The sequence below is a fragment of the Corvus hawaiiensis genome, chromosome 3 (genome assembly GCF_020740725.1).
Source record: "Corvus hawaiiensis isolate bCorHaw1 chromosome 3, bCorHaw1.pri.cur, whole genome shotgun sequence".
NCBI classification, from domain to species: Eukaryota; Metazoa; Chordata; class Aves; order Passeriformes; family Corvidae; genus Corvus; species Corvus hawaiiensis.
In genome coordinates, this window is record NC_063215.1 from 40,989,266 (window position 1) to 41,011,240 (window position 21,975).

General features: G+C 35.5%; 1 protein-coding gene across 6 annotated transcripts in view; it reads left to right on the forward strand.

Moving 5' to 3' along the window:
• FUT9 (fucosyltransferase 9) overlaps positions 1 to 21,975 on the forward strand; it is a 101,554-nt gene that overhangs the window by 58,269 nt on the left and 21,310 nt on the right. For 2 of the 6 annotated variants that reach the window (XM_048298217.1, XM_048298218.1), the window contains exon 2: positions 12,952 to 13,045. The exons of 3 other annotated variants lie outside the window; for them this stretch is intronic. In XM_048298217.1, coding sequence (XP_048154174.1) covers positions 12,979 to 13,045 — 67 coding nt within the window. In that variant the 5' untranslated portion in view covers positions 12,952 to 12,978. Of the gene's footprint in view, positions 1 to 12,951; positions 13,046 to 15,484; positions 15,607 to 21,975 lie in introns of those variants that run through there. One more of the 6 variants, XM_048298219.1, reaches the window with a different exon arrangement.

Sequence of the window (21,975 nt, forward strand, 5' to 3'; positions counted from 1 at the left end):
TATACTAAAGGAAAAATGAAGACTTTTTGGCCAGTAGTACAAAACTGTTAAAGAAGGAAGTTACTTTCGCTTTATGGGGGTGAAGCAGGTAAACACATAGGGTAAGTTTTTGACATGGACTTTGATTGGAAGCATCCTGTTTTCTTACACAATTTTTAGAATATTTAAGTATTTAAATGCCAACAAACTTTAAAAGGATCAAGTTGTTTGACTTCTACTTATGTTAATAGTAGCTGCCCAACTAAATTCTTCAGTAACAGCACAAGTTTTCCTCCATATTGCATTTTATAATAGAGATGATAATGCACAGTTCGAAATAAATTATAAGACAGCACAGTTGCACAGATAAATTATAAAGTAAATGTCTTTAGTTGTGTTCAATTGGTAGTCAGTAGAGCTACTGGAGGAAAAAAGTTATGCTAATTTCAGTACCAGGAAGATAGCAACAATAGGATAAGAATATTGTGGACGATCAGATAGTTCCAGCATGTGGAGCATAGCTGGAAGATCATTAGGGACAGGAAACCACACTGCTCCCATTCAGCCTCAGTCTGCTCATATTTTTCTCTGATTATCATTTATTGTCTTTCCTTATGATTATTCACCATCTGGAAGAGTCTTTAGTTGACCAAAGCCAGGAGACAAGAGGCAAGACCTGAGGAAGAATATCAAGTACTTTGCTCACTTACTCCAGAAGAAAAATTGGATAAATCAACAGCAATCAGTACCATCACTCAGGATTTTTGACCACATTCTGAAGACAAAAAAAAGAAGTAAAGCAGTGACCCAAAAGTCAACTTCCAAACACTCAAGGCCATGTCATTTATGATAGCCAGAGTAAAAAGCACAAAGACTGTCTCTCTTGTGCATAATGTTTTCTAGGTAAATAATCAAGTTGAAGGCTGATTAGAATAAACAAAGACAAGATCAGTCCACTTTCTATTATTGTAGCCATTCCATAAACTGGTGATTTCTAACCTATTAGATGCTATATCATCCAATAAAGCTCACTTCGATCTGTAGCCAATCAGCAGCTTAAGCTCCACCCTAGACAGGCCTGGTCAGACTGATTCATGAGTGCTTGACATAAAGTGACTACTTTGCCTTCTATCTACAAAGCAGAACTCCCAAATCAGAAAGTCAGTTTTAAAGACATTACTTTTTGAGCCAGCAAACCAGTATGATATGAATGCACATAGAGCTAAGTGAAAGGAAGAAAAATCTTCAGAGACAAGAGAGTCATGTGGTAAGATTCATGCAAATAATTTGAAATATAAAGCGCATAAGTCTCATTGGGTTGCCTGCACTTTAAAACTCTGTAAAAGAGAAAAATTGAAACTTTTTCCCTGTGTGTCACTCCATTATTTATTTTATGTCCAGTTATAGAGCTATTTCAGGCTTTGAGAAATAGCTATTTTATGCTTTAAATTGAAAAATCTGGGCAATCTTTGTTTGTGCAATTCATAGGCACCTAATCTTCAAGAAAAAATTTTGTCTTTTCAGTCTCATTCTAAGATTTCTTATGTGTGTGTGTTTAAATAAGTCTCAGTTTTCATAAATTTCTACCTGACCTGTTGGTTTGACTTTATTTTTCCTGAAAAAAATGTTACCTGCTTTATTTATTCTGTGTTTTTTGTCAAAAACAGCATAGCTGGCTTCAGTTTTATTTTGATAAATTGCTAAATAAGTACAGGTTTGAACTACAAATTTAATTATGGAAGATAGGACAAAGAACACAGCACTTAACAAAAACAATTACGGAAAGAGATAATTAAAACAGAAATTTGACCTAGGTATGTCAGGCCTAAAGCTTGAAGTTTGAAGCAGCTAAGCTTTGATCCTGCAAAGGCATGCCCAGAGGCTTGGTTTAAGTCACTAAAATCAAGGGGGCACTTTGCAATGCAAAAGAGCAAGCAGGTGCATCCATCTTTCTAGTGCCAGAGCATAAATGTGCCAATAATCTAAAGCGTGCGTGAAAACCCTCAGTCTCACTGTTTAACAGTTTTTAGAGAAAGCAATGAAAATTATGTTAATCTGGTCTCCATATTGTTCTTGACTTGTATTTGCTAAAGATAAAATAAAAGACTAAGTCTGAAGAAAAAAAAGGAATATGGTACTAAAGAGAAGAAATATGATACTGAAGAGCCAAGCACCTTCATGTTGTGCTTCCACACAAGAATTGCTCACAATATGGCTTTTGATTTTTTTTTTTTTTTTGAACCATAGTCATTACACAGAAATTCATGCAAAAACTAATTTAAGTCAGGCAAGCCATTTACTCTTGCAAGCTTTGGATCACTGAGAAAAAATTAACAGCTCCACTTCCAAGAAAAGGAGCCTTTCATATTGTTAAGAACTTTGTTGAAGATAGGGCAATGGTTGTCACAGGGTTGATTCTGACCATGCTTAGTCTCTGCAGTGATTTATTTCCATCTGATCAATTCTCAGTAGCTTAATGGTAGCAGATAGTTTAGTAGATAAGACAAAACTTTTTCTCACTCAAGTCTGTGGGAAAATACACACTGGTGCTAGTGAAATTAGACTTTTTGGTTTTGGTTTGTAACTTTCTCTTAACTTCTGGCCCAAGTGTAAAGGGATAATCTTGGTTTATGAAGATAATGAGACTCAAGTGGTGTGACGACAAGGAGGTCCAAACCAACATTTTGTGCCTCTGCCGAACACTTTAGATGGTTAATTTGCAGCTTAACAGTTGAATATCATGAATACTTGTGAGTTTAAATCTATGAAGAGATTATCTATAAAATAACAGATTATCTATAAACTAACAGAAGAGATTATCTATAACAAACTACATTTTTTTAAAAATGTATTTCATTATTTTATTTAAAACTAAGCATTCTGTCTTGGAAGGAGTTGGTAGACACAGAGAAAGATGTTTATAGGTGGGATTACAAACCTGAATCATAGGGATGTTTACTGTTAGTTCTTGTAACTGATGTCTTCATTATTTTGCAATTTTAAAAGTGAGTTGATAATTTTTAAAAAAATATTTTAAGTGTAAAGTGGTTCATGTATTTATTTGATTTCCTTCACTATTCCTTTTCCCATCCTCTGTTACCAGATGAAAATGAAATACCAATGCAGTTCTTTGCCCAAAAGATTAGGGTACACTTCATTGTGGGTTTTTTGATGATTTGGTTTTTGTTTTAGTTGTGGATAGTCTCCCTTACCCATTAGATTCCTGTATTTAAATTTAGATTCTTTTATAAGGCAATAACGCCTTCTTTGGTAGTGCAGTAGTGTCGGTAGGACAACTGCACAGGTTCTTTTTCATAGTGGTTGGATATTCTAATTCCTGTGCAGAGAAAAAAATACCATTTTTGCAATGCAACTATTTTGAGTAGATAAATGTTCAATTCTGCACTAGCTGTAACACTCTTTTGGTGGCATAAATCACTCCTATGTGAAAGACACACCAACAAAAGGACAAACATGAGCTGGTTAGAACTGCCCATTTGCAACATAAAGGGCATTTCACTTCAGAGAAAAATTCTATATAAATGCATTTAAATATTTTATAATTCTCTGGAAGAGAAGTCTTCTGCATATAAAATCTATGTTACATCACTTAATCTTCTTAAGTGGATGAGGGGGAAATGCAGCAAAAAGTCACTTATCTTGTGCTAGTTCTAATATTGCCTACTCATGTGTGTCAGTTTTAGGAATAATAACTGGAAAGAGTGAGCAAGGGATAACCCCGAGGCACATAGTTTACCCTAATACATACAGATGGAAATTCTAGGGCCTACAAAGGTCAGGCTTGTACTGTGTAGCACTGCAGAAATGCAGTAAAAATATGAAGTTGCTATATATTCCCAAGACTTGTTCTCAAATTCTAAAATATTTTTACCCTAAATCTCAGCTTGTCTTCATTCTTTGTGTATTCTTTCCCTCTAAGGACTTGTCTAACCTTGGATACTTGCCAGCCTGCTAGTAAATAACCTGATCGTGTAATCCTTATTCAAACAAATCTGTTGTTGACTTTTATTAAGCCTGTTCTGCTCTCTCTCGTATTTACCTACACATAGCTACAGTGTCTCCAAAGGACACAGGATACAGACATATATGCTGGGGAAAATACAAGTCTTGATTTGGGAATTGATCATGAACTTTTCAATCAAGTAGAACTTCCAGAAGAATATCACTTTTTTTTTTTTTTAATCTATTTGCCAAGCTACTATGTTATTGTCCCACATTACAGCTGTCTAAGGTAATGTTCCCTTTTTTTTAGATTGAGGTGCCAAAAATTTTAGTACTCATATGTAGGTGTGAGGAATCATGTGCATATGCCTTTTTCAAACCAAAAATAGGGCACTTGAATCCAAATTGCTTCAGTACAATATTCTCTAAATAACTACCCAAAGATGATCATTATCTTAAAATTATTCCTGTGAAATAGGAGTTTTTGCATGTGCTTAGCTCTTTACATATGAGTAACAGCTCAGTAGAATTACTGACATGCATGAATGTAAATGATTTTTATAGTTACTTTAGAAATTTAGTACAATAAGGAATTCCCACATCGTTAAAATATTCTGAATTTTGGAGAAACACAGAGTGATTCTAGATTAATACAAAATGTTTGGCTTGTATTGCAAATTATGTTAAAATCTATTTTGTATCTTGAAGTAGGTCAATAACTGCCCCTTTTTTGAGCAGAATAGATTTATAACATAGCTAGTTGGATAAAAGCATAAGAAATAGTGCAAAAAAAATTATGTCATCAACTAACAGAAATGGCAAAAAGTCTCTTCTAGGGAAAAAAAACCCACCAGGATCTGATTAGATTGCGACAATGAAAAAGAGGCAGAAATCTGACAAAGAAAAAACTCCAATTAAGATAACTCATGGATAACAAACACACAAAAAACCCCCATGAGATATGCTGAATACCATTTCATCTATAAAGATAAAGTTATCTGATGTTTTAAAAGTAACAGAGAAGAACTTGTGGTGGAAATGGCTTTCTCAAGCCTTTTGATGAACAAAGTGGATTGACTGTCAATCACCCTAACAATTCAGGAAGAGAAACTACTTGAGGTTGAAGCAGCAGATTTGTATTATAAAAAGACTAGACATTAGCTTTAATATTTTTTTAATTACTTTATTTTTTATATGAGCTGAATTTACAGTCAGAAAAAGGAGATAAAATGTTAAATAGTTATGAAACATTTTAGCTCTTAATAAAGACAATTATGTAGTATTTTGTACCTCTTTGTAATGGAACACCAGCAAATCCATTTTTCAATTATATTTAGACGCTTACTGGTATTTTTGTGTATATGTGAACCAAGAAAGAAATTATCAACAAGCAGCACTTTAATGTAGGAAGGCTTTCAGGTTTCAAGAGACTAGTTCCTTTCTAGAAAGTATCATGCTGCCTGATTCCCATGAGGACAACTTACCTAGTGTAAAGATCAATAACAAATAGGCTTTCTTGGATTAAGCTGGAGAAAGTTTAAAAAGGCTTGCAAGATTTGCAAAGTTCTTTCCAAAAGAGAAGAGGGCTTTCCCAGCAGATCAGTAGCAGCTAGGGACCTTGTCATTTTGAACCAAAGTAGCCCTGCTGGTTGTATACATGAATTGGCAGGAAAGGGAGAAAAGTGTGTACTAACCCAGACCGGAACTCTGGAAAATGCCACTTTTATTATTAAGTATCGTATATTTTACTTTGTGTCCATGGCCATCCAAATACTTTATCTGTGCTCAAGGCTAAGCTTATGAGTAATTCTGCTTAGTTTAAGTGTGAACATTTAGAAGGTTCAAATGGAAAAAGTAATAATTTCCAAGTCTAAATTCAAGATAGCATCTAAGCTTCACAGGTGGCTGCTTCTGTTTTGAAGATGAGTGTTCTAAGGCAACTATAACTATTCTGACTCCTAGTGCTCCACTTGTCAGTAGCACAGTGCACTCCTCAGTGCAAACACTACCCTCAGTTCCAAGTGTGGAAGTTTTAGGCATTGCAGCATTAAACTGTAGCTGCCTGAACACTTTTCTAGTTCTTAAGACAAGTGACACTGAGCACTGTATTCTCCCCTTCTCTAATTTCCTTTCACTAGAAAAAATGTACAAAAATTGCCACAAGATTTGGATTATAAGAAAAGGCATAATTCTACTATGCCAGAAAAGCCAGAAAAAAGTGGTCACTGCTGCCTACATAAATGCATAGAAGGTGCATATGAGTTCAGAGCAGAGGAAATTGCTCCTAACACCTGTGCAGGATTTATTTCAAAAAGTGTTTAAGATGATTAATGTTAAAAGTGAAGAGAGTGCTTGCAGAATGGAAAGATGATTTGTGAGTATTATCTGGGATGGAATCTTTCAGTTTGGGAAAGTATTGTAGTATGCCAGGGCAATCTTAGGGCTATTTTGCACTTTGATATCATACTTGTAATTTAATGGAGAAAAGATAATGGAAAAATGGGTAAGGAAATTATTTAACTCAGGAGCAATGCAATTATTGAAACATAATTCATGCAAACAGCATCCCTGTTATTGGCCATACGTGCCTCCTGGCTTCTACTTGTAGAGTATAAATGCATGTTATAGACCTCCCTCCTCACCTGTGCTTTAAGAGGACGTATCCTGTAGAAAAGGTCTCTTCTTTAAAAGGATCAAGGGGACAACACCTTAATTGTGGTAGCCACACTCAAAAGGGGAAAGAGAAGACGATGCTGGCCTCTGTGCCAGCCAGGACAGCATCCGCTCAGGGTCTAACATTTCAGAGGCTAAGTGTAGAGTTAGTTGTCTACTCAAAGAGCTAATAAATAATGCAATTTGATTTAAAGATTTCAGATCACTCAGGGCATTCAGCAAGCACCAAGAAAACAGAAATCAGTCTGGAGAGACTGAAGACCATTCTGGGAAATATTTGCTGTATAGAATGGTTGTAAAGTACACAGGAAAGAAATGGAATAAAATGAGGATCAGCAATAAGAACATTGACTTAGTGTGTGGACATAGGAATACTCTGTATTTTTCTTAACCAGATATTCCATCCCTTCCCACCATTAGACTTGATTGCCATGAGGCAGTACTTGCAGATTGTTCAGACAATCCAAACATTATGAAAAACAGTGATGCCTTACCTTGCAAGAGAAAATTTTCAGTTCCTCCTTTTCCATTGCCTTTATCACCATGATAAGGCCACGTAGTTCCTTCAGATGAGCTTACACTGTGTTTTCTTTTGTTGCTGCTAAAGCCCTCATCAGCTCCCTTAGGTTTTTAACCAGGCTCCACACTGCACTCCTCTGCTCGTATAAAATACAGCTGCCAAAATAGCCATGTCTTGATATGCCAGTCCTGCTTCTGTTCTGAAGCTCTATCTCATTCTCCTGTTTCCTACTACATCAGAGTCAGCCTTTATGTTTTTGCCATTGTACTCACCTTGGAACACGTCCATCTTTATTCATTTAGCTGCTGTGGTAGCTTTCACCTTTCAAGTTCCCTCTAGGTTGCCCTTTAATGCTACAATAGGCTCCTCAAGTTGATCTTGCTATTAACAACTATGGAAAGAAAAGTAAAACAAGACCAAAAAAGAAAGAAAGCACTCTTGTATGAATTCACTAGCAAATAAGATGGCTGATACATATCTACTTTAAGCTTTCTAAAGCCATTGAGACCTGCATACTTAAATGCATGATCTTACTTCTGCTATTTTTGTCTTACCATTCTTGTCCTCCTTTGCTGGCATCATTTACTGTATCTTGGCTCAGGCAAAATATTTCTTGTGGCAAATTTTTCACCTGTAAGAGAATGTTCATAATACAAACTCAAATTTTTGTTTTGATGGAGCCCTCCAGGAACTTGACATAAGATATGTTATTACTGTAATATTTTAGAAACTACAACAAAGTGTTACATCAACCAGTTAAACTACATCTTTTTAAAGAAGTAGGTTCTGTGGTCATATAGTTTTGCAAAATATTTAAAAAGTTTGAGCTACCTGATGACCCAAATCAACTCAGTTGTGAGATAGTCTCCATCCATCATCTATTACATAAGCAAGACATCACTCCTAACACAAAAGTGTAAAGCAAATTCCACTGAATAATAAAATGTATTGTATACAAAAAAAAGTACATCAGATTTTCAATTTGAGAAAAACTGACAATTTTTATGGTGATATATATCATAGATTAGAAGCATCAGGAAATGACAACTTCCATTTGCAGTTTAACTTTACTATTTTCCACAGGTTTTATAGCACAGCTACCATTTACATGTATTTAAGTATTTCTCAGATAATGTAATACACTCTAACATTATCTTTTCTATTCATAGTAGCTAACATTTTAAAAAAAAGTCTTTAAAACAACAGCAAGGAAAAAATTTAAAAGCTGAAAACCCAGTTTTGCAGATGCAAGAACCTTACATCTAATTATTCCATTTATGATCTCTAAGAGCATTGAGCTTGCTCACTCAGTCCCCAAGCTCACATTTGCAGAAGGAAATTCAAAAACAGCTGAACAAATGCAAATGTTAAGCAACCTGACCTTGACTCTGTACTCTGTACATTATGGTAGTGATTTCTTTGTAAACTGTTGTTTCAGCTGAGTTAATGAGTACAATTCCTAGACAAGATCAGACTGAGAGCTCGGGAGAATGCAGGTGACTCAGAGCTAATGTGATATCAGATGGAGCAAAAAAAAGAACAAAGACACACACTCACTTTTGATTTCCCTGAGGGGGTAAACAGAAACACTGAAAAAAAAAGTCTATTGGAGGAGAGAGAGTGGGAAAAAATGCCTTTGGTAAGTGTAGGGAGTTAAAAGGTTTTGTGCTGCTATTCATTTTCAATATTTTGTGTAAGAAACTGCCCAGAGCATCCAGGAGAGCCTCTCACTGGGAAATCTCACTGTAGCAAGTAGCTGCTAATTCCTTTTTAAATTAGTATGTATTCCTGAAGTACAACTTTGGCCTTTTAAGCACACACCTGATGAATGCTTTAAGCCAAGTGTTCTTCAGCTGCTTGAAGGTAAGGGTGTGCAGCATGGTGGTTATCCCCTGCAGCTGTACTCCAAAGCTTGCTGTGTGTTTGGCGCAGGCCTAGCTGTATCCTTAGCACACCAGACAGTCTTAATGCAAGCCACAACACTCAGTTGAAATCTTTGCCCTACACACCAGCAAGCTGGGAATATTCAAAAGGCTTTGACCCAGCTTTGAAGGAGAATTTGGCATACTCCAGAGAAAACCAGAGGCTAATCAAGAGGCATTTTACTGAGAAAGTCAATGACAGTGAACTAAGAGAAATCTTTTAGTGTATGAACCAGATAAAAATCAAATTATTTTTTCACATTTAAAAAGCAATAAACTCTTGTCTTTAAGTCTGAAAATACCTAAACTACAACTGAAATATTTAATGGGTTTGAAATAGCTAGGAGAGGGGGGAAAAGGCTATGAGTACTAAATAAGAAACCTCATGTTTTGCATGTTTGATTGTTTATCTTTGAGGTCAGACTGGAGGGGTGTGACAAACACATGGGAAATTTGGACAGAAGGAATGCAAAAAAGAATCAACATATTGTGCCTTTTTGATATTCTAATTGCATTTCTTCCTTCTGTTTCTTCAAATCACATCTGACACTGATATAGTTAGATTAATCTGATAGATTGCAAATGTATTCCAGGGTTGTAAATGTATTTGACACATTAAAAATATAATCATATTGGTTTAAAATATCTGCATCTTTTCCTTCTAAGGGCATTGCAAATCTTTTTACCTGTAAGTTATAAATAGTGGGGAGATTTAGTTTGCACTCCTACTTTGCTCAAAACATTATTTAACATACTTACTACATGGTTTAGATCTGTCATTTTCACTTGTCATGCCCAATGGCTGTGATGTCCATAGCTGTCATTCAATAATATGAAATTGTACTTTTTGCATCCCTGTATTATTTTCTGTGAATTTAAGACCAGTCATACTGACAAATGTTCAATTCTTTTCAAGCCTGATAGAAGACATTATGATTCTGTCCTGAAAAGACTGCTTTCCTTCATCACACTAAAACTTATTTATAGTTCTGCAAGTTACTAATGCCATTTTCTAAAACTTATTTATAGTTCTGCAAGTTACTAATGCCATTTTAAATTACAAAGATTAAATTATCATTTAAAATAGTAAACAAATAAGTAAATAACTAAACAGCAATCTTTTTTCCATATTTTCTAATTATTTTACTGTGTTATTTTCTTGACCACAATGCTTTCATAAACCATTTTTGGATCTGTATTTATTGTGGACAGATTTTATTTTCTGTTGGGTTTTTTCTGTTTGTTTGATTCATTTTGTGTTTGTAATGGCATGACAGAGCTTATATCCTGGGCTGGTGCTCGTAGTTTTCAAATAAAAAGCTTTTCCCAGTCTGCAACATCCTAGGTAGTGACACTGCCCTTGAGATCTTTGTTTTGAAAGAAGGTAGAGAAGACATATACAGACAAGAGTTCTATATACACTGTACAGCACCCTGTTTATAACAGTCCAGGATCTATAGTTCAACTTAGTCTACAGACAAGGTATAGAATGTTTCTGATGTCATTGCCTTTTACACAACTGTTCATGAGAATAGATCTATGCAAATTCCACAGAGCAGGAATAAATGTAGATAGGAAAGTATTCTAATCCCCTGGCTTTTTTATTTTGTTACATATTTTGTGTGAAAGCATTAGAATTTTCTCCACACAAGATAAAATGTTTTTTTATAACCAGAAAGGATACCTGCACCCTCTCCTAGTTTATGCTGACAAATAAATCAGGTGGGAAGTTCCACTTGCTCATCTGCATCAGATATTTAATGATGTTGAAAACCTTTGTCAGTACACCCCAATCCAAAGTAATAATTCACGAAGTAAGGCCAATAATGATAAGAAAATATTTTCATTTAAAAGAGCAATAACCTCTTTCTATTGAACTATGTAGGAAAGTTTTAAAGATATTTGTTTGCAATTACTTGTTGATTCAAAATAGCAGTAATTGTTCATCACAAATATTACTCTGTAATTTCTCTGAACAATTTATCAACATCAATTTGCATTTGGCACATGTACAGCCTTTTTCTTGTAACTACCGCTTGATATGGTAACTACTTTGCTTAATATTCTGTCTGGGGTACCCAGATTCAGTAGCTGTGTAGGCCAGACCTGTGCTTCAGGAACCTGCAAAACTAATTTCTCTGTTGCCCACAAACGCATTCACCAGCTCGATCAGAAGCAGAAAGTTGTGGGGTTTTTCCATTCTCTAGGACCTGCATGCTAAGCCTGCAGACAATAAGTTCTGTGCTGATTTGGAGGGTTTTAAACTATTAAATTTTGGTAAATATATTTTATCTGGAAGATACTCTTTAGTCATCCTTCTGTGGAACTGGCAGGTACAGGCAATGGGGGTAGACTTGAACATCATTGCTCTCCACTGCTTCTGAGAGTAATTTGGGCATTAATTACATTTAAGAGACATGAGAAGGACTTTACATTTGTTGCTTAATACATTTCAGTCAGGGTAGTTATTGGATACAGAGCTATAAAAAGTAAAGATTTTTGTATGATAAAATAGCTGGGCAAAAATATCAGTGCTTGGTAATAGCAAAAGAATATTAATCATTCATCATACTCTGCAATTCTATCTGTATTCTCCTGGAAGATATAAATACTAAACAATTAAGGCCCACAACCTCTCAGCAAGTTGAGTCTCATTTCCATTTTATAGAAAACTACAGGCCACAATAATTAAATACTTTGGTTAAGGCCACAGAGTAAGTCTGCTGAAGATGTGCAAATAGATTCAAACTCTGGTGATTCCCATTTTGGTTTTTTAACCGAAGAACAGGTTTTTTCTGCAACATTTCTCTCACTCATTATACATGTCTTGCATAGTTTAAATTAGCAGCATCATTAAGAAGTGAAGTTAATTACCTTCTCTCCTTTTTAAAACTGTTTGCTGATTTCTATATTGAATGGATTCAAGCAGGTTTTCTCATGCGTTTATAATGGTAAAATATCTAAACACAAATCTGAAAATAATCATGCTGCTTCTCCATGTTTTCATGGTATAAACAGCCAATAACACCCACAGCAACCTTATTAAGACAAAGATTAGCAAATATAGGGGTTTAATTGGTTTCTGTTTTCAAACATGTCAAAGCCCTAAAAGACTAGCATTTACACTCTCCTTCTTTATTTCTTCTTTATAGGCAAACCTGTTGTTATGAAAATTAATTCACTGTTTGAACCAACAAAACTTCTCATTTTTCTAGTGAAATGGGAGGGTAGTTTTTCACAGTATGTTATCAATCAATTTCTAAACTCTCATTTTCAAAAGCAAGTACAAGGCATAAAAAGGGCAAAATTTGAAGGTAGGAATGTTAATTGCTTAATATAATACCCAGAAACTTTAGTAAATTCCCCCTGGTGTATTATTTGAATTTTAGGTTCTGACATAAAAGTAAAACATTTGACCTATGGGCACTTATGCAAATATTTCATATAGAGCCTAGAAAGTCAAACTCTCATTGAAGAGGACTTACACAACTACTTCATGTTCTTAAGTTCAAATGTTTAGGCACCTGTGGGACATTCTACCCTCTCAGTTTCCGTGTAGGCTTTCTGTCTCTAGAGACCTCTTCATCCAAATTGTCAGTGAAGTCTTGAGCATAAAAGTCCACTTATTGGCTTCTTGGCTCTGAGGAAACCACAGACCTTTCTACTGTGACTGAGCTACCAAAAGCCCAGGGACATCTCATTACCGTCCTAGGATTGTCAAAACAAAATGTGTTTTCCCTACAGTATGTCTAACCCCCTCATAATTTTTGGAGCATGACTGAACTTCGCATAAGTCAGCATGGAGAGGGAGAGGAAGGATATCTAATTGACATGTAGCTGACTTATGATGTCACAAGACATCCTTAAAATGTGTTTTGTTTCATTTTAAAACAGATATTTACCCCTTCTGCAGTCTGTCACATGAAGCTGCTGTATTCTAGGATGCATCACAGATGGAAGATCTTGTCTCCACAACAACAATGTTCTGGTGAGAATCACATTCTGTTACAGTAGTCAAGTATTTAAGTCTCACCTGTGATGCACAAAGACCTTAATTTCTGAATTCCTGCTTGCAGCTTAGTTGTTAGGTTTCTTCCCTGGAAGATAAAAGCCCAAATCAAACACAGAAGGTATTTGGATTTGATTCTCCTATTTTCTAGAACGGCATTTAAGATATGCTCCTTACATTCCCCACCTGCCAATCCAGAAAGAACTGACCCTACTTCATCCACTTGCCTCCAAAAGAGGATTAATAACTCTATATCCCTAGAGGAAATAAGAAATAAGCATCTAGTCTCCCTACAAGACAGTTATTTCGTGAATTACTTACTGAGTAGTCTCTCTCCTCTAATATGAAAGTAGATTATACAACCAACTTACAAAATATGCCTAAATTTTGGAAGATTGAAGTCCCAATATAAAATGTCTAGGTTGGTTTTGAAAACAGTGATGGATTTCTAATGCATATGGATGTCAGGTGCTTTTAAAAACTGTAGCCTTAGTCCTTCCACAAATAGGATGCTAGTGCATTTCACCAAGCTTACTGTTTTGATGCGGGACTTTGTAGAATTCTGCAACACATAGCTAGAGCTGAAATTACACTTGTTCTCAAAACCATTAGTATGTACTAAACAAGGAATTTAATGTGGCCATCATCATTAGACTCACATAGTAAGAGTTAACAAATCTTTTCGGCGTAAAAGAGTTAATTTCATTAAGACTCTTTATATTTAATAAATTACTAGTCAAAAATTAAGTGATTTATTTATATTCCATGTAAAACAGTTATAAAATACTATGCAAAACATCGTTATAAAATACTGTGTAAGAAGCTTTAAAAAGCTAATTTTATATATGTCTTTGCAGAGAAATGGAAGCACTTTCTGACCCTTAATATTTAATCTTCTCATTGTCACAACATCTTTTTTTTAACTTTTTTTTTAGCTCCCACAGAGAAGAGATTCTGAAAGAAAATAGAAATGAGTATTCATTTATCCTTATTATCCTTATAACTAAGTTTATAAAACAATATTGTGAGCTTACTATGAGCATATTAAAGTTATGATACAGAAAAAAATAATTACCTGTGATCACTGCTATAACTCATTTGTCATTAAAAAGATAGCTCTGAATTGGAAAATGTGTTTTGGGGGAATAATTTGAAGTAGCTGACAGAAGAAAACTGAAAAAGGAATTTGGGGTAACTTTTGCCTCAGAGATAGTGGGGTCCACCACAACCAAAAACTTTTATACCTTTAAACACTTAAATCTTCTCAAAAATAACATTTGTTAATGAATTTTAATAGCAACATGCTACAATGGCATAACTACACTGATAGTGCAGTAAGAAGTTACCATGGGACAGAACTCCATAAATACATTTTTTCTTTTTTCTAACATGTAACTGCTGCAGTCTACTTCTTCTTATTGATTTCTTTGGGTTTAGATCCATGCCAGCTAAAAAAGCATTTGAAATATCTCTGAAAGTAATGAATAGATGAACAGAGAATGCTAATTCTACTTTACTACTAAGTCTTTAAACATACAGTATACAAAGGGAGAGAAAATATAAAAATAATACCTGTACTGCACATCAGCTTGGGGCATATTTGCCTAGTCTGCTTTTCCTCTGTGCCCGTCAGTTTTATCCTTCTTCATATCATCTTGAGACTAAAAACTGCTTTGTCCAGGCTTTGAAGTCATACTAGAATAGAAATTGCATTTTCTCAACTTAAAAAACTTGGTGTCAATAAAAGAAAGTGCATGACAATCTTTCAAACAGGAAAGCCTTTACACACAAGACCCATGTAGTATTATTATTACCTGTACATGCCTCCTGTGAGCAAAGTTCTGACCCCATTGCCCTTTTGTGCAAAGTAATAGAAGTGCCAATGAATTGTGATTCATAAGGACTGTTACAATATCTATGCTGTATAAGATCTTTGCTGCATAGTGGATCTGTCCACACTGAAGAAGTGAGCCAGCTCTGCCCTGTGTTGTTTTTCAGGGCATCAGTGCAGTCAGCCCACCCAAAGCCATGCTGAAATGTTGGGTACATCAGCTCAGGTAAATTACAGCTGGTGCTCACATGGTATCTGAACTAAAATGATTTATTTTGGTCTTACTTGGAAAGCAAACACATTGCAGCTATAATCAGGGGATCCGGATTTGCAGAGATGCAAATCAGAGTTTCTTCTGCAATTACTATAACTCCTTTGTGCACTTGACATGACACTGAGATTAGGAGGTAATCTGATAGATCACTTTTTGATTTTTGCTTTTCCAGTCTGCTGAATCTCATCTGTGCTGATTTGCAAGCCCAAAGGTGTCACAGATCACAATTACTCACTTAACAGAGGTTTCAGTCAGTACAAGAGAAACAGTTACACAATATTAGTTACATGATAATTTCTGTGCTTACTTTCAGAATGCTGTACAAAGAAGGTGAGTCTCTTTAACTCCATTTTATGTTTGAGGAAACTAAATCAAGGCATAAGATCTGACTTGCCAGCGTCCCCCATCAGTTCTTTCAACATTCAAGCAGACCAGGTAAAATGTCATCAACACTCAAACTTATAATAGGATACTCTCATTTCTAATTTCTGTCAGAAGTGCCATCACAGCTTCTCTTTTATGGTAGCCTAAAGTACAGTTGTATATGTAAAAGAATTAAATGATATTTTAAAAGCATAAAGAAGTTTACACTGAAATAAACCTCTCGATTTTGGTGTAGAGGGAGATTTTATTTATGTAACAAATATTACATTTACAGCAAAATTTAATACAGACCAGTCATTATGCTTCCCTGTTTTCTTAAAAAAACACGTTTGTTTACAGGTAATGTAAATATATATATACTATATATATATACTATATATACTATACCAGCATTTCCAAACCCCGGCTGTAGCAGTCAGCAATTCTTTGGGAGCAATGCTAAAAACTGATACCTTGATTAAGTAGTAAGAAAGAACTGTGGAAGAGACTAAAATGTGAATGGGGACTCCATGTGCATTTGGGAAGACTTGCTGCAGATCAATGTCCCATTCAGAACAGACAGTTTTGACAGTTCAGGAGGAGGTTTTTGCCCAAGAACAGATTCTAGATCTGAGAGCTCTGTAAGGATCCTAATTTCTTTTTTCTTTTTTTTAATAAGAGAATAAGGAAACAGACACTTTTAGCTATTTAGAGCATAAGTAGTTCTGAAACTTTAACATCTTTCCCCAGAAGAATGTAAGTTCCACATATTTTTACAGTTGCACAAAATAAACATATTCTTCATATTTCTTCACATTTTAGGAGTGAGGACAGCAGTTTAAGAAAGGCTGACAAACCCCAATCATTGCTTTCTTCACCAAATGTGCAAACAGCAATGTGTATACCATTCCTGGGAAAAGGAAGAAGGAGTTTTTGTTTTACCAGTGTTCTCACTGGTAGAGAAGTCAACAGAGGATAGGAGTCTAAAATTCATGGATCATTTTAGGAGAAAAACAAAAAAATAAAAATGTGAAGAAAATACTTCACCACACATGCTAAATAACATAGCCTTAACGTGCAGTAAAACAGGACAGGAGCATCTAATCAATGGAAAATTTCTCTGAATTAGAGAGAAGTGTTACTTATTCTGTAACAGTAATAGACCTGTTCAGACCATATTCATTCTACACCTCTGATGAGTTCCAAATCACAGAGAGTATTACTCAAGTATTTTTCCACTCTGGGTCTACTCAATTGTTAAACCAGTTCCTAACGAAGCATTGCAGCCAAGTGTATCCAGCGGAAGTTTTGCTCCAGACACAAAATAGTCTGCAGTCATGGTCCAGACTCATGGGGCATCAAAAGAGGGGGAAAAAAAACGGTAAGAAAGAGCATTTTTTCGAAACTATTTCAAACCTTCCACATTAAGAGTTATCTGCAGTGAGTTCTTTATACTCTATTGGAAATAGCAGCGAAACTCAGGAGCTGCTTTCCTACAGTCTCATAATAGGATTTTTTTCAATCAGTACTGTATTTTTTCATTTTAGTTTTTGGGGTAGAACACATTACTTTTTCAAGCTTTGCAGCACAGCTGTGATTCCTAGAAATGTATCTCCTTTGGAAAATGGAAGCTTTGTGTATTCACAGGGCTGCAGAACCCAGGAACCTCAGGCTTCCTAGATTTAGGTTTACCATGAAATTGAATCAAAAACAATGGTGAAAACATTTTTAATAAGTCTATGGTGTGGGAATTTTTTTGTGTATGAATTAATATGTATCTATGGAAGCATACAGGAAAGATACTAAAAGGCATTAATTATATTGGTTTTGCTCTTTCTTTACCATCCTTCAATGTTGTAGGGTCCCAGGAGTGAGATGCACTGAAGTCTGGCAATTCTCATTCATATTTAACTGTTCCTCAATATCTGTCTAAGCCAGAGCAGTTCATAGGTATAGTTTCCTTCCATGTCTAGTTGTTCATATCTGTGTTCTGTAGAGGGGCTGGGAAGCTGAACAAGCTAGGATTATTTAAAGATGTTATTCAGCTGCTTGATTGCAATAATGCTGCTTCCCTCATCACAGACATTTTGATTGGAAATCTGCAGTGAGAGTCACAAAGGACAATGTTCATGTAATTAGGATGCTAAAATGACAGTGACAGAATGTTCGTTGAGCTGTGGGAATGACATTTAAATAGTGGGTTTCATACTCTGTATTTACCACGGAAATACACCTTCAGACTTATGATGCGCGATAACAAACGTCTGCCACCCTTATTACAGAGAAAGTGGGGCTTATTATTCAGGGAGTAACAACAGCTTTCAAAGCAAAAGACAAAGTGCTGGTCAATGAAGACCAGGAATGTCATATTTGTTCTTCCCCTGTCTTTTTGCCCTAGGGAAAAAGTCTCTGTTACCCTATCCCAAGACTCTGTTTGGAATTATTCTCCATAGGAGATGTTTCCATTAAAGTTAAAAGGGAGAGGGCTAAGAATTGCATTCACTGTATCATTTATTTATTAAGCTTCCCTTTCTTTGCTTTATCTAAGTGATTTTTCTCCTTGGCAGCTACAGAAGGAATTACTTTAGTGTGTTGTACTCAGTTTGATAATAGTTATATTCTATATCATTCTGTGGTTTCACTATGCTTCTTTTTGTGGCATCATAACTTGACCAGTTTGGAGTATAGACATCTTGATAGTTTAGTGGTCATATTTATACTGTGGCCAACCAAAAGGGATTGTTTGAGAACAGTGATTCCCAATTACATACCCCTATTGAAAGTTTACAAATATATATATGAACATATTAAAAGTGAGGCCCAGTATCGAACCTCACTAAAGATCAGAACAGGAGCAGGTAGATGTTGGGCCAGATCCAGGCTCTGGATCATGCTGAGGAACATGGGAAAAAGCAGCTTGATTCAGAGCATCTTTGTGGTCACAGTGCTGTCACCTGCAGCCAGAGTCCTCCAGAAGATCTGTGAGAAATGTGAGGAAACTGGGTTTGGGAGCAGACAGAGCTGATCACAGTCAGAAGAACATAATGCCTCTTACTCCAAATGAGTTATTTGCATGGCAATATATACAAAGTCTACAATCACAGGTCCAGAAAGTGTATGCAAAATAAAGTGCTATAACCAAATTAATGGGATTAGCTCATTAGCTGGATAACGATTACACCTGAGAATGTCAGTGATTAGATCCTGCAGTCATTTTTAATTTGGAGTGTCTGCTGCTGGGGTAATGAGGTCTAACTCTAGTAATGAATGAGTAGAGTGAGGCTGGTACAAAATGCATGAAAGATTAAGAGCCTACATGAAATATCAGGGATGTAATGCATCCTGCACCATTACTCCATGAAAGTAACAGTAGCACCCTTGGTGTAGACACTGGTAGGCATGGAAATTAATTCTGTGTAGTAAATAACATAGCAAAGGCATGATTCTTCAATTCTGATTCAATAATACAGAATAAATAGCACAATAGGACATACATATAATATGTCTTCAACAGAAAAATAACTATCAAGAAACTGCCTCTCTTCTGCCACCTTTACTGTGGGTGAGTCTGGAGATCCTGTCTCTCCTGCATACTCTCGAAGTCTTAAGGCTTCCAGTTCTTTAGCATTCCTTGTCTGACCACTGATAATCTTTCCCCTTTCTCAGAGGAACAGTACACAAAGAAAAAAAATGCAATGCTTCCAAGTCCTTTTCTCTCAGTCTTCTCATAGGTCTTTATTCCACTAATTTCCATGTATGAAATAATTGTGGGATTAACATGCTGGGCCCTATAAAGAATGCTCAAATTTCTGCTGATGTAACTTAAGATATGTAAATGCACAGTAAATAATAAACTCTAAATGATGACAAAGGATAGGAAAAGAGGTATTGGCAGTGTTATTTGGATAGTTCAGTTAAATGGTTTGTATGTTGCTGGAGCTGAAAGATTTCCCTAGTTTTTTCTAATTCTGAGAAATCAAAAGGGTCTGACATTGCCCCAAAAAGAAAAGGAGTAAAGATGAAAACAGGATCAGAAGAATGATGAAAAGGGAACAGTAGAAGGGAAAAAGTAAGAGAGAGGCAGTTAAGAGAGTGGATCAATCTGTTGGTAGAACCATGATGTCTGAGGTTACAGCCATAAGGAGACTCAGAAGCATTGTACGTGTGCATGTTCAGGAACAAGCTCTTTAAGGCAGCTCCTTTGAGGTGCCCTTACCTGAAAGCTTAGGGGACACTGGGAAGCTTAGGGGACACTGGTACTCCTGTGGGTGCTTGCTGCTAGAGCGACAGTTGCTGGATTGTCTCCTGATAGAAACTACTGATTACTCAGGCTATGTCTGTATCAAGGTGAGATACATTTCTTCCCCCCTTACTTTCCTTTAGAAGGTAATTCAGTAGTACAGCTCATGAGAAGGATGTGATGCTGTTGTCATATCCCATTCTGACAGCATGTGACAGTGTATATCTCTCTCTGCCAGGCTTGACAGCAGAAGAAATCTTCCAGCCACTAAGGGAACCATGAATTGATAGCTGGGATGACTTTTTGTCCTCTGCAAATTTTTGTGACATTGAGATGCTCCCTTTTTGTTCAGGGCAAAATTGAAATCTTTCAAACAAATCTGTCCCTAATGAGGTCCACTGACATTAAAGTAGCTTTGGGCCTCCCTGAAAATTTGTTTAAAATATGACAAAAAAACATCCCTGAGAAAATGTTAACAAACTCAACATTCTCAAGGTAGATTTTTGTCTTGACAAACTGATAATGGAAAAAAATTTAACATTTTTTGATCAAGTCTCTTTGAACTTTCATAGATCATAACATAGTTTTATGCACAATGCATCAAAATGCAAAATCATTTGAGAATCAGTTTATTAAGAGAGAAGAGGAAGCAAAAGACACAATTCGTCTTGTCCAATGAAAATAAGAATGTCATTTCCACCATAGTTTATAGCTTCTGTCCAGTAAATCTGAGTTTTCCCTCCACTAGCAGAGAACAGGTTATCACTGAAGGATTTTGGAAAAGGAATAAAAAAATTTGCTCTTCATTTCAAACAATTATAGCAGTGGAAATGTTTCTATTGTTCTTAAATTTTGTAAATCAATCCATTCCAAAGATAAATTCTGTGCCGCGTTTGCCTGCATGCTATCCTTTTTATCTAATTTTCCTTATATGTGGCAGTTAAATAAAACAGTGGTGTAAAATCCCAAAGGGAAAATAAATCCAGCTAGAATAATCATATTATCAACACATCAGCACTGCAAAACTCTGTCTTGCTTCCTTGCACAAAATGACAATTTAAAGTATCTTTCCAGAAGTCTCCTGAAGATTATCGTATTTTCTTCTCTATTTAGGATTAAAAAAAAATCTTAGACAACCTATTTGAAGTCTCCTAGTGAAATACTTACAGTTCAGTTCAGCATTATATGCCAGTTTCAGAGAGGCTGGAGTGTAATTTATTTCATTTTACTTTCATCAGCAAGTCAAGTTCATCCCTCCAAAACCAGTTTCTCTGGATGCACACATTTCATTTGTTATCATTTTGAGTAGCACGGAGTGCAGTCAAATTCCAATATCTGTCAATTGCACACAAGTACTGTTAAGTAATCTTTTACTTTCTATTTAAATTCTTACACCATGAACATTGAATAAATGCTTGCTTGGCATTCAAACAAACAGCTTCAAGCAGAAAAACTGCCTTTAAACTGTAAGGAATTTTCTAACTATTTGATGAGAATCTGAAAACTCTATTTTCCAGTTAATATTAAATTACTTGGAAACTATAAAAAAGTATTCTGCACATGTAGTTACGCCTCTAAAAATCCAGAGTAACTCAATTTTTAAAAATACTCCTCTGATCTTCATAGTCTTTATCTTCATTTGTTGTACCAAATTCTACTTACATTTTAATCTTTCCTTTTGGCATTGCAGAACAAAATTTCAGAACAATAAATAACAAAACCAGATGCTAAGGTGTTGAACATGACCTAGGAACCTAAATAACTGAGAAAATAAAACAGAAGATATGTAGAAAAAAGCCTTAAAAAGGCTTCATTATAACATGTTCCTAGAATTTTTTATTATTTTTTTAAACATGCTCATAAATCTTAGACATCTGTATTGGCAACTAAAATTAATCCACTAGAAATAGCTGGTTGAAAACAATTATGTTTGTCTTATTCATAACTCAAAACCTTAATGAACAGAAGACTTGAAAGAAACTGACTGGTAATAAAAAAGAAGTTGATAATAATTGCTGACACTGAAAATGCAAAAAGGGACAGAATATGAATGAAATCTAAACTGGAATTTAAGAATCATTTCTCTCTAAAGCTTTCTATTCATATCAGCTATATCAATAAACATACTTGTTTGCTTAATGGGGAGTAAATTCACCCAATTCTCTCATGACATATTTCATCAGAATTCTAGTCTGAGCAAC